Source organism: Hemiscyllium ocellatum, chromosome 8 (assembly GCF_020745735.1).
Source record: "Hemiscyllium ocellatum isolate sHemOce1 chromosome 8, sHemOce1.pat.X.cur, whole genome shotgun sequence".
In the NCBI taxonomy this organism is placed as follows: Eukaryota; Metazoa; Chordata; class Chondrichthyes; order Orectolobiformes; family Hemiscylliidae; genus Hemiscyllium; species Hemiscyllium ocellatum.
Window position 1 is genome coordinate 41,907,115 of NC_083408.1, and position 12,368 is coordinate 41,919,482.

At 41.3% G+C, this 12,368-nt stretch overlaps 1 protein-coding gene across 5 annotated transcripts in view; it reads right to left on the bottom strand.

Annotated features, from left to right (window-relative positions):
• LOC132818130 (spectrin beta chain, non-erythrocytic 1-like) overlaps positions 1-12,368 on the bottom strand; it is a 269,507-nt gene that overhangs the window by 120,643 nt on the left and 136,496 nt on the right. For all 5 annotated transcript variants that reach the window (XM_060828851.1, XM_060828852.1, XM_060828848.1 and 2 more), the window contains 6 exons: positions 11,777-11,928; positions 8,539-8,712; positions 7,420-7,511; positions 7,164-7,244; positions 1,975-2,090; positions 909-1,021 (listed from right to left, as the gene is read on the bottom strand). In XM_060828851.1, coding sequence (XP_060684834.1) covers positions 909-1,021; positions 1,975-2,090; positions 7,164-7,244; positions 7,420-7,511; positions 8,539-8,712; positions 11,777-11,928 — 728 coding nt within the window. The remainder of the gene's footprint in view (positions 1-908; positions 1,022-1,974; positions 2,091-7,163; positions 7,245-7,419; positions 7,512-8,538; positions 8,713-11,776; positions 11,929-12,368) is intronic.

A 12,368-nucleotide genomic window follows, 5' to 3' on the forward strand; every position in this document is an offset into this window, starting at 1 on the left:
TTATAAACTTCTACCATGCTGTATATGGAAAAGTTTTCACAGTTCCCTCTCAATAGGTATAGCTCTAATTTTTAGACTACATGCAATATTCCATACTCCTCAATCAGAATAAATAAGAACAATCACCTCCATCACTCTGTTTCCCTTAATATCTTGAAAGCTTTGATTAAATCACCCTCAGCCTTTCAAATTCTAGTGAACACAACCAAAGTTTGTGATTGAGTTCAGGCTTAGAACTTTACAAATCTTATTTATTTATAATTATTCACATAATTGTGCGGACAAAAACTGATTATTATCAATTACAACTAATCTTAAAACTTGTGTGTTATCTTAACATAAAATGACTCAAGGAATATGACAGCACATGAGCTCATTTTGCCAACTGTGCATGTGTCAACTGTTTGAAACATTTATTCCCTTGATCACACACTTCTGCTCTTTCCCCACTTTCCTGCAAATATTGCATTTACAAATGCATATCTGATCCTCTATCGAATGTTCCTGTTGAATCTATTCCATTTTAAGGCAGTACATTCCAGATCACCAGAATTCAAAAACAAACTCATCTTTCCGCTGATCTTTAATCAATTACATTAAATCCATGCCCTCTGGTTACTAATCCTTTTGCTAGTGAAACAGGTCTCTAAACATGACCTTCATAATTTTGTTCACCTCCACAAAATTTCTCCATAAACTCTGCTCTGCATCGTACAATTCCAGTTCCTCTAGATGCTCTACGTAAATGAAATAATTTCGGTTTTCCCTTTTAAGGCAGAAATGGCAACTCACACGGGTATCTCCTAGCTAGGGTGGATTCAATCTTCTCACCCACATTTGCAGTGATGTTGCATTAGGGTAAATGGATTTACTGATTATTTCTACAAATAATTCTGTTTCACACAAACCTTTCCAATTCTTTTTCCCTCCACTGCCAATGCTTTCATCTTAGAGAAGTAATGGTAAAATGCTACCACGTAGGTAATGATTGATTTCTCATCTGGATTCTCCGTATAAACATCTGTGAAATGGAATACATGAGAATAAACACCAATTATTTCTTGATCAGGCATCATGCTTTATGCAGAAAAGAAAAACATTCACTTTGATCATCACACCTGGCACAATCTGCACTAAGCCATTTTTAACAAAATTTAATCTGAGCTGGTTGAACAATATTCAGAGACAAAGACTACAGCATCAAATATATTAAATAAACCTTTTTGTTTTAATGGTTGGTGGCAAAAGGAGGTCAATCCGAATGTCAACTTATGAATCTGTTTTGATGTGTTAATCATATTAACATTCATAAGTGAAGAGTTTAATAAAATACCTAGAGTATGTACAAAGAGAGACTGCTGAGACACAGGGTTGGTAGTTAGAAAGCAGACAAGTAAAGCACTGCTTTCTGTAAATAAAAATCATCAAGATAAGTATTAACGTTTAATTTCATACTTTAGACTTGGGATTGAATTAGTAAGAATTGCCTCTCAGCTATAGAAAGAAATCATCATGTGATTGAAGACTATAAGGTTCTATCTTTAACAATCAAAAGTTGTCATGAGTGTCAAACAAAATGGTTGGTTATACACATTATGGTAAATGACACACAGTGCGAACGTTGATCAATTTTACAGTCATCCAAATTCAAAGCTAATACAAAATTTGAATATCACAAATGCAGAAGGAGGCCATTCACTCACTCTTATCTGTGATGCTGCATGAAAGAGAATGGGGGTCAGAGAATTGAACAGCTACACAGAACTTCCCTTTTGTGTATACTTAATGTTGGGAACACTGGACTGGATCATTATCCTTCTATTTAGAGAAACACATAACTAAATACACTTTAAATACTTTACATGTGTACATATGTAATTAGATTAGATTCCCTAGAGTATGGAAACACGCCCTTCAGCGCAACAAGTCTACACCAACCCTCCGAAGATGTAAAAACTTCTTGCTGTAACTTACCCTCAGGATCAAGCAACTTGGTTACACCTAGCTGTTGTTCGGCAATGTTAAAGGCCTGTTGTAAGTTGTACGTGGCATTAGACTGCTTCAATTTATTAAAATCAACCAGATCAGGCCTGAAGAAAAACAGGCATATTTTAAATACGTCTAATTCACCATACACTTCTCAATGTTAAATAGCATCTGAATGCTCAAAATACATGACAAAATACAATGTAATTTTAGAAGTCAGATTTTTTTTGGCAGAATAGGTATTCTCACCTAACATTACAAACCAAAATATGTTCAATGGCAGCCTTCTTTACCAGGTATTATCAAAAAAGCTCTTTCAAATAAAATGACAGTTGTGTGCATTATTACAAATAGTCATTAATAGAAGTACCCAATTGAAAATGGATTTATGTACCCAGGTTGATCGAAAACTAAATGAAAATAGGCAGGATTAAAAAACGTTCAAGTATGAAATAGGAACTGTTTGGTTTGGTCCATAAAAGAAATAAATTAAAATTCAGCACAAGGATTTCACAAATTAGTAGCTGCTTCACCCCAGCCATGATCAGCAAGCTTAGCAGCACATTTCCATTGACACTTTAGCAAAACAAAATTATTCAGAGCCAGTAGATAAAGATATATGAAGAAAGAGCAATAGTACTTTTGGTTTGACAAACAGACACAGTGTTACATGAATAAAGATATGTACCAGGCACTGGCTAGACCTCAGCTAAACAATTATATGGAGAAAAAAAAACAATGTGGGAGTTAAAAGATGGAGTCACCAGACAGAAACTATTTATGAGGAGATGTGAGATACTAGGTTTACCTCTTCTGGAGCAAAGATGACTAAAAGAGGTATTTTAAATTCTGCAACTTGGTGATCAGGGGTAACTATTTAGTCTGTTTCAGCAGATTTACAACAGGTTTACCATGAGATGTGTTACAGAACATCCTCTGAAAAATTCATGCATATACTTTAATGTTCATTATATTATGTTTACTGTGTGACAGTCTGGGTTCAATTGCCACACTGGCTGAGGTTACCGTTAAGGACTCTCCTCTCAGTGTCTCTTGAGGTATAGTGACCCTCAGGTTAAATCGCCACCAGTCATCTCTCTCTCTCTAATGAGAGAGCAGCCATAAAGTCCGCTAAAACTATGGCAACACAATACCAATACCATCACATTTACTTCACCTTCTTTATCCAAGCATAGTATCTGTATTGTAGAAGATTTTTGGTTTGACAAGTCAGGTTGCAGCTGTATAAGAATTTATTTAGGCCACTTTTGGAGTATTGTGTTCAATTCTGGTTGCATGTAATAGGAAGGATGTGGAGTCTTTGAAGAAGATGATCAGGAGGTTTACCAGGATGGTGCCTGGATTGAAGCATATTAACTACAAAGAGAACTTGGATAATCTTGGACCTTTTTCACTAGGTTGACAGAAGCTGGGGGCTGATCTGATATAAGTATGTAAAAGTATAAGAAGCATGGATAGGGTGCCTAGTCAGAGTCTATTTCCCAGGGTAGAAATGTCAAATACTAGGGAGCATAGGTTTAACGTGCGAGGGGAAAAACTTAAGGGCGATATGTGAGAAAAAGTTGGTAAGTGCCTGGAATATACTACCAAAGGACATGGTAAAAGCAAATATATTAGTAAAGTTTACGAGGCATTTAGACAGGCAGGGAATAGAGAGATACAGACCATGTGCGGGCAGATGCGATTAGTTTAGAACCATCACGGTTGGCACAGACATGGCGTGCTGAAAGGCCTGTTCCTGTGCCATACATCTTTTATTCATTCATGGGAAATGGGCATTGCTAGCTGGCCAGCATTTATTGCCCATTTCTAGCTGCCCTTCCTGTACTGTTGCTGTCCACATAATACAGGTTTACCGATGATGTCCTGAGAAAGGGAATTCCAGAATTTCAACCCAGTGACAGTGAAGGAATGGCAATATATTTCCAAGTCAGGGTGGCAAGTGGCTTGGAGTGGAACTTGCAGAAGGGGGTATTTCCATGTATCTGCTGCCCTTGTCCTTCTAGATGGAAGTGGTCATGGTTTGGAATGTGCTAAGGATCAATGGTGAATTTCTGCAGTGCATAGTGTAAATAGTACATACTGCTGCTATTGAGCATCAGTGGTAGAGGGAGTGGATGCTTATAGACGTAGTGCCAATCAAGTGGGCTGCTTGGTCCTGGATGGTGTCAAGCTTCTTGAACGTTGTTAGAGTTGTACTCACCTAGTCAAATGGACAGTATTCTATCATACTCCTGACATGCCTTGTAGATGATAGATAGGTTCTGGGGAGTCAGGACATGAGTTGCTCACTGCAGTATTCCTAGCATCTGACCTGCTCTTGTAGCCACTGTATTTATGTGGCTAGTCCAGTAGAGCTTCCAGTCAATGGTAACCACAAGGATGATTCAGTTAGGGATAACACCACTGAATGTCAAGGAGACATGGTTGTATTGTCTCTCATTGGAAATGACCATTGTCTGGTATTTATGTGGTGTGGATGCTACTTATCATTTGTCAGCCCAAGCCTGGAAATTGTCCAGATCTTGTTGTATTTGAATATGGACTGCTTTAGTATCTGAGCAGTCGCAAATGGTGCTGAACATTGTGCAATCATCAGCAAACATCCCCACTTCTGACCTTATGTAGGAAGGAAGGTCATTCATGATGCAACTGATGATAGTTGGGTCTAAGATAGCACCATGAAGAACTCCTGCAGAGATATCCTAAAGGTGAGATGAGGCTGTAATGAAGTCCGTAGCTAATTGGTTCTTGTGGAATCCAACTGGGTGTCACTGAGCAGGTTATTGCTAACCTTGTACTGCTTGATAGCTCTGTTAATGACACCTTCCATCACTTTGATGATTGTGATGAAACCGATGGGGCACTAATTGGCCGGGTTGGATTTGTCCGGCATTTTGTGTACAAGACATATCTGGGCAATTTTCCAAATTGATGGGTAGATGCCAGTTTTGTGACTGTGCTGGAAGAGCTTGGCTAGGGGAGCAGCAAGTTCTGGAATATTGTCAGGGCACATAACCTTTGCAGCATCCAGTGTCTTCAACAATTTTTTGGTATCACTTGGAGTGAATCGAACTGGCTGGAGACTGATATCAGTAATGCTGATGATCACTGGATAAGCTCAGATGTTTCATCCACTCGTCTTTTCTGGATGAAGATTGCTACAAGTACTTCAGATTTACCTTTTGCACTGATTTAGTGGGCTGTTCCATCATTGAGGATGGGGATAGTTGTGGAGCCTCCTCCTCCAGTTAATTGCCACCATTATTCATGACTGGATGTAACAGGACTGCAAAGCTTAGATCACTTGCTGCTTACACTGTCTGGCATGCAAGTAATCCTGCTTGGTAGCTTCACCACATTGACACCTTATTTTTAGTTTTGTCAGGTGCTGCTCCTGGCATGCCCCAGTGCACTCTCCACTGAATTAGGCCTGACTCCCTGCTTGATGATAATGATTGAGACAGGGATATGCTGAGCTATGAGATTGCAGATTGAGCTGGAGGATAATACTGTTGCTGTTGATGGCCCACCACACATCATGGATGCCCAGTCTCGTGTTGCTAGATCTGTTTGGAATCTGATCCATTTAGCATTGTTCGATGTTGTTACTTTGAACTTGTCCTTTTTGAATCTAAGCAAGTTGTCCTTGACTTTCCCAAACATCTTGAAGCACTGGTATTTGGTTTTGAATTCTAGACTCCCAAATGCTACAAGTTTATTCTTTACTCTGTTCTGTAACCAATGCTTAACATTGGCTAAATGCCCCTTCTCCTGAAACAATTTGCAATCTGAGGACATTGGAAAAAAAATGGGCAGAGTTTAATGCTCCCCCTTTTGATGAATGTTGTGGTAGGTGGCCACTTAATCAGCCAAGAGGGTGATGGTTGACTACGCCACTACTTTACCAACACCACCACAATTCAGTCCATGCCAGGAAGGTTTGTGCCCACACAACTGCTACCTGAAGCCCTTAAAGGAAAAGTAAATGGGCCACTAGTGACGAAGGCATATGGCGTACTGGGCTTTATTGGTAGAGGAATTGAGTTCCGGAGTCCTGAGGTCATGTTGCAGTTGTATAAGACTCTGGTGCGGCCTCATCTGGAGTATTGTGTGCAGTTTTGGTCGCCATACTATAGGAAGGATGTGGAGGCACTGGAACGGGTGCAGAGGAGGTTTACCAGGATGTTGCCTGGCATGGTAGGAAGATCGTATGAGGAAAGGCTGAGGCAATTGGGGCTGTTCTCATTGGAGAAAAGAAGGTTTAGGGGAGATTTGATAGAGGTGTACAAGATGATTGGGTGTTTAGATAGGGTTGACAGTGAGAACCTTTTTCCGTGTATGGAGTCAGCTGTTACTAGGGGACACTGCTTTAAATTAAGGGGAGGTTGGTATAGGACAGATGTTAGGGGTAGATTCTTTACTCAGCGAGTTGTGAGTTCATGGAATGCCCTGCCAGTATCAGTGGTGGACTCTCCCTCTTTATGGTCATTCAAGCGGGCATTGGATAAGCATATGGAGGTTATTGGGCTAGTGTAGGTTAGGTAGGCTTTGGTCGGCGCAACATCGAGGGCCGAAGGGCCTGTACTGCGCTGTATTTTTCTATGTTCTATGTTTCTAGTCTTCACCCATCACCAAGCAAATGGCTTGCCAGGCTAGTAGCATGACAAGCAAACCCTGTCAGGGCAGGATGCTTGCAGGCTTCCAGGAAGGGTCCTTTGTTCAGAAGCACTCAATGACTGATCAAGAGACCAGTATTGGGAAGGGGAGCTAGTGCCTGCTTTAAGTCACTGAATGGCAATGCCAGGCAATAGAGCTCCAGTCTCTAAATGACCAACTACAACCACTAGTGAGCAAACCCTCCATGTTTATAATCCTTTTCCTGTTAATTCAGCAGGCCTTCCCTCAATAGAGCAATGTGGGTCTTTTCCTAGCTCTCCAGTAAGCTGCTGAGAACTCTAACACTTTTATTAAATACTGCCAATTGTGATCAATACCACTGCTGTGGCCCCTCCCACTTCTTCTGCTTCCCTGTGACTGGCCTGCCTCGAGTTCTGCTAATATTTTCATGCAGCGGTTTCTAAAGCTGGTGCCTAGCGTGCTCCACTGCACTCAGATTCCCCCACCCTGCTGGTTTGGCCTCTGCCTCACTTTACCTGTGTTTGTGGATGAGGGCATTAAATGCCATTCCATCCTTCCAACTTGACGTGAAGTTTCTTATGTTGACATTGGGATACCTAGGGAATTCGAAAAAAAAGAATGCTTAAACAAAAATACTTTTACTTTCAAAGTAACTGCTTTACAGTTCTGACAAACAAAATAAAAACAGAGCATGTGTTTTCAAACAGTTGCTTACACTGACTGGTTAAAGGGTTAGGCAAAAAAGAGAACGGAATGATGAGACTAACTGACCCTGCTGTTTTCATCTGGCACCAAAGTAGGAGGGCGTCCTTTGCTGATCGTGTTTCACGGTTGTCGTGTGTCTCCACGGTGATATCCTGGATCTGAAAGAACAGATTGGTGGATTCACTTTAGTAGGCCAAGTAGGCATTTGAAGTAAATCTTTTAAAAGCCCCGGTAACAACAGAAAAGGACAAGCTAAACACGAATCCACGCTTCAAGTTCAGGAAATCTGAATAAACAAGACAATTTCTGCTGCTCTACAAGCTGCAGCTGAAGTTGTCTGAAGAGTTAATGACTTAAGTGTTGAAAACTGGGAATAAATGAGAGAAAGGGGGAGCACCAGGCAGGACGAGAGGGAAACAGAGAACAGGATGAATGAAAGACACAGATGAAGGAACAATCTATAAAGCAGGAGCCAAAGATGGGAGGAACTTTGATTGGTTTGGCAACTAATGTGTAACTCCTCTCAACTGCCCTCATAACCCAGTACTAACACTGGCAGCTTTCAAATTCCTTTTGTAGACATTATAACTTGCTGGTAGTGTACAGTATAATGGGTCTCATAAGAAAAAGAAAGTGCTGATATCTTACTATAACTAGTGGTAATTCTACATTCTGTTGTTATCCACCCTGACAGGATTACCAAATATCCTGCACAGGCTCCTAGTTATTGCCAGTTTAAAAGATGCCATTTCTGTCCTTGCATTCCAAGGTGATTACTCTGAACTGGGAACCTCACTTGGACTTGCTCTGTACCTGGACTTATAGCAAGCTTTTAATCAAGTTGCAAATAACCAGAACCCAGAAAATAAATCAGCAATACTGGCAGCATCTCCCAGCAAATGCTGGAGAATTGGGAACCCTTACGTGCAAATGCAGATACCTATTCTGCTGCTGTAATGTTGGCCCAGGCTGGGTGCACTACGTTATTCAAGAGAAATTGCTTGAGTCTTTTTCAAACTAAATGTTTCTTCACATTCTATTCACTACTTCACTTAGACTTGGTGTGAAGCCCAGGCTGTTTTCCAAGCTTCCCCAACATCACGTGATGTATTACACTGCCGTTTACAGGTCACTTATTAACACCTTGACTCTACACCTATGTGTATCTTCTGTATTGTTACTAACCTGGAAACGAAGGATGATGGTCCAGATGAGACCAAGTGTAAGCCTGTGGCTCCCATCAACAATGTCATGTGACCCCATGTTTTCCAGGTGCACTTTCTGTTCTTTCAGAAACTGAAGAGCCTTGTCCACATTTTCCAAACAATGTATGCGCATCCGACCTTTGGTTGGCTTTGGCTAATTACAAAAGTAATAACATAATGGCTTTAGTTAAAAAGGAAAATGCACAATAAAATAACCATAGAATGCAACGCAAGCAATGGCAGTTAATAAAACATAAGCAATTAATACATATATAACGCATGCTGTTTCTTTCACCTCTAGAAAGTAGGCTTTCACTTTCCCTCCTTAATGAATCATGCTCAAATCCTCTCAATCCTAATCTTGATGCAAGTCCATTAAATAGCACACAATTGACAACAATTGAGCACTATAGTGGCAAACTCATTTTGCAAACAATCACTGGTATGGGAAGACTTAAAAATTCATACTGGATGTTCTTGGAAAGTTGGGATTGTAGGTGAACTGTGGGAGTGGAGGAATAATTCACAAAAACTGTATCCAAACGGGGATATTTAAGGTTGATACAAGATACCCCAGATGAATAAAACGGCCTCAATATTAACCTCCCTCACCTTGCTGCAATGGAGGGAAAAGGGCCAAGTCGAGAAAAATGTTTAAAAACTGATTATCACTTCCCAAGCCACTGCCTACCCTGCTATAATGTGGTAATTCCTTTCATATACAAACCCATTGCGTGATAGCAGCACCATTTAAACTAATGGGGCCGGAATCGCATTGTAACCAATTCGTCAATCGTGTTCTCGCAAATTTGTATTAACGAAATGCACGTTATAGCAGAACGATCTGTACGCTTGTGAGAATTTTAATTACGGTGGGTTTCAGGCATGCAGGGATCTTCGTACAGAAAAGTCACAAACATTTTTCAGTCAGACTGCTACAAGGAGCCAGAGCTGAGTTTGACAGTTGCTGGTTGGGTTTCCAAGCCTGAGGAAGCCTAGTCTTGAAAGGGAGCTGGGAGGTGGGGTGGGGGGACAAATCAGAAAGTTATGTACATCTTACAGTATTTCTTGTTGGTTGGGAGGAAACAGGATTGCTTCCCCCACAATCGAAGAGGCCTTTGGCTTTCCCCATTGATTGCTGTTAATTAGATTTAAGCCAGATGGTGAAGTATAACACCAGACATAAATCCTTTTCTTGACACTAAGCTTATTCATAGAATGCAGCTTTATTTATCTCTGCCTCCTACCTAACTAGATCCCAGCAGTGAGGGGACTATGTACCCAAGTTACTGAACCATTTCATCCCCTCCAACCATTCATCCTTAACCTTAGCAGTACAATTAACACAACATTCACAACTGTAATGCACTGAAAGTGGTCAGCTCCCTTTTCTCCAATTCTATAATCCTGCTCACCACCCCCCCCCCCCCCCCCCCCCCCCACCCCTCCCAAGGCTTGCTTTACCACATGTTAGCCGGTCAGGCTGTCAGTTTGGCCAGCTGCTTTGGGAAAGTGCAACAAAAATGTAATTAAACCTCAGCAGGAACTTGGCATGGCTATCCTTGCCAAATTTATAATGTTGCACCTCTGCACACTCACAGTCTCCCTCAAGTATCCAAGCCAAGTGTTTCCATTAGAGGACACTGATTGGCATTAAGAGAAAGAAAAATGTGAATTATGATTGTGCCCTCAAAAAAAAATTTAACAGATTGGCTGTTAAACAGAAGCTGATGGACTATGAAGTCGAGCCAAAAAGTGTGGTGCTGGAAATGCACAGCAGGTCAGGCAGCAGCCAAGAAGCAGGAGAGTCGACATTTCAGGCATAAACCCTTCATCAGGAAATTGGATGGGGGGCAAGGGAGCAGAGAGATAAATGGGAGAGAGGTGGGGCTGGGGTGGTGAGGATTGGAAAGCAATAGGTAAATGAAGGTGGGAGGATGATGGTGATAGGTCGGAGGGGAGGGTGGAGCGGATAGTTGGGAAGAAAGATGGACAAGTAGGACAGTTCAAGAGGGCGATGCCAAATTGGAGGGTAGGATCTGGGATAAGGCGAGGGGAGGGGAGATGAAGAAACTGGCAAAATCGACAGTGATGCCGTGTGGTTGGAGGGTGCCATGGCAAAAGATGAGTTCTTCCTCCAGGTGTCAGGTGGCTTGGATTTGGCAATGGAGGAGGCCCCGGACTTGCATGCCCTTGGCGGAGTGGGAGAGGGTGTTAAAGTGGTCAGCCACAGGGCGGTGGGGTTGTTTGATGTGCTTGTCCTGGGGTCAGTCTGATAGCAGGGCATAATGGACAAGCTCTGAATGGAGATCAGAGTGAGGCAAATTCTGTAAAGTCCACATGGTCTATCAAAACAAAGTGAAAATGATCTGTGCAAAATTCAAAACAGTCAATACTTTGAAGACTACTCCCAAGGGTTTCTCCCAGATCTACTTGCACTTCTTTGGTCTTGATGATGTTTTCAACATCTATAATACAATAACTATATAGTAAGTTGCTGCTGGACACGAATTTAAAAGGAACACTGATTTTGTGTATGCAGTTACAGTGCTCCACCTCACAGTGGCGTTAGCCACAAATGCAGCATTATATCAATGTAGCAGTAAGTAGAATAGAATAAAATTCTACAGTACTGAAAGAGGACAATCGACCCATCATATCTGTACCAGCTCCCAAAAGAGCGACCCAGCTAGTCCCATTCACCAACCCTATCTGTGTAATCCTCTAAACTCAACACTTTCAAATATATAAAAGCGAATTACTGCAGATGCTGGAATCTGAAACCAAAAGAGAAAATGCTGGAAGCGAGCTTGACAAAGGATCGGTTCGACTCAAAACATCAGCTCTTTTCTCTCCTTACAGATGCTGCCAGACCTGCTGAGATTTTTCCAGCATTTTCTCTTTTACTTTCAAATATATATTCAGCTGTCTTCTGAAACTTTGTCGGGAATCTGCCTCCACCACACTCCCAGACAGTGCTTTTCAAATCCTAACAATTCTCTGAGTAAAGGAGTTTCTACACACACAGTATGTGAAAACTCTTCATCAAATGCTGGCCAAAAAGCTTTCATTTTTCAGAAAGATTAGGAAAGCAGTGAAATGGTCATAAATGCTCACTGAATATTCTGACCTTAATTATTCTGATGTTGAATTCAACCATCAATGCACAAGACAGCGAAAACTACAAACCATGAATTCCAAGAGATTGTGCAACATACCAAGTGCTCTCCTGAGAGAATTTCCAGCAGTTTAATCAACATACGGCCATCTCGGAGGTCAGTGTACAGATCTGTAATGCGGCAGGTTACACGTGCCAAGTGGGAATTCACCCATTTTGTAAAGGTCTTCTTCTGCACCACTTCACGTTCATCTGTGAAGCAATGAATCAAGCAATCAATCAATATCTGTCTTGAACACATTTATACCTAAAACCGTCAATGGGTGTCCAGGCTTGTGCTGCTTAGCAGTAACAGCAGTGACAAGTGCTTCAAATTCAAATCACGCTCATGTTGACCCTGTCTGGAAATATTTCAAATCCTGCTTAAATTCTCATTCGGTTGCATCCCTGAATGGTTGAAGGAAACTAAATGGGAGCAAATTAGTAAGACTGACCATAATTATTGCTAACTGCAACTTAACTTTGGGGATGGAGTGTGTGGGTAACATCTAAAGAGGAGTGGTGATTTTACAATGAGGATGATGCATGGAGTGCAAGTTATAAAACACATTTTACTGATGGATTGAACTTGGAGTCGCTGGCTGTACAATAAAGCCATTCTTTTAAATTACAGAATGCTGCTGCTAATTTGT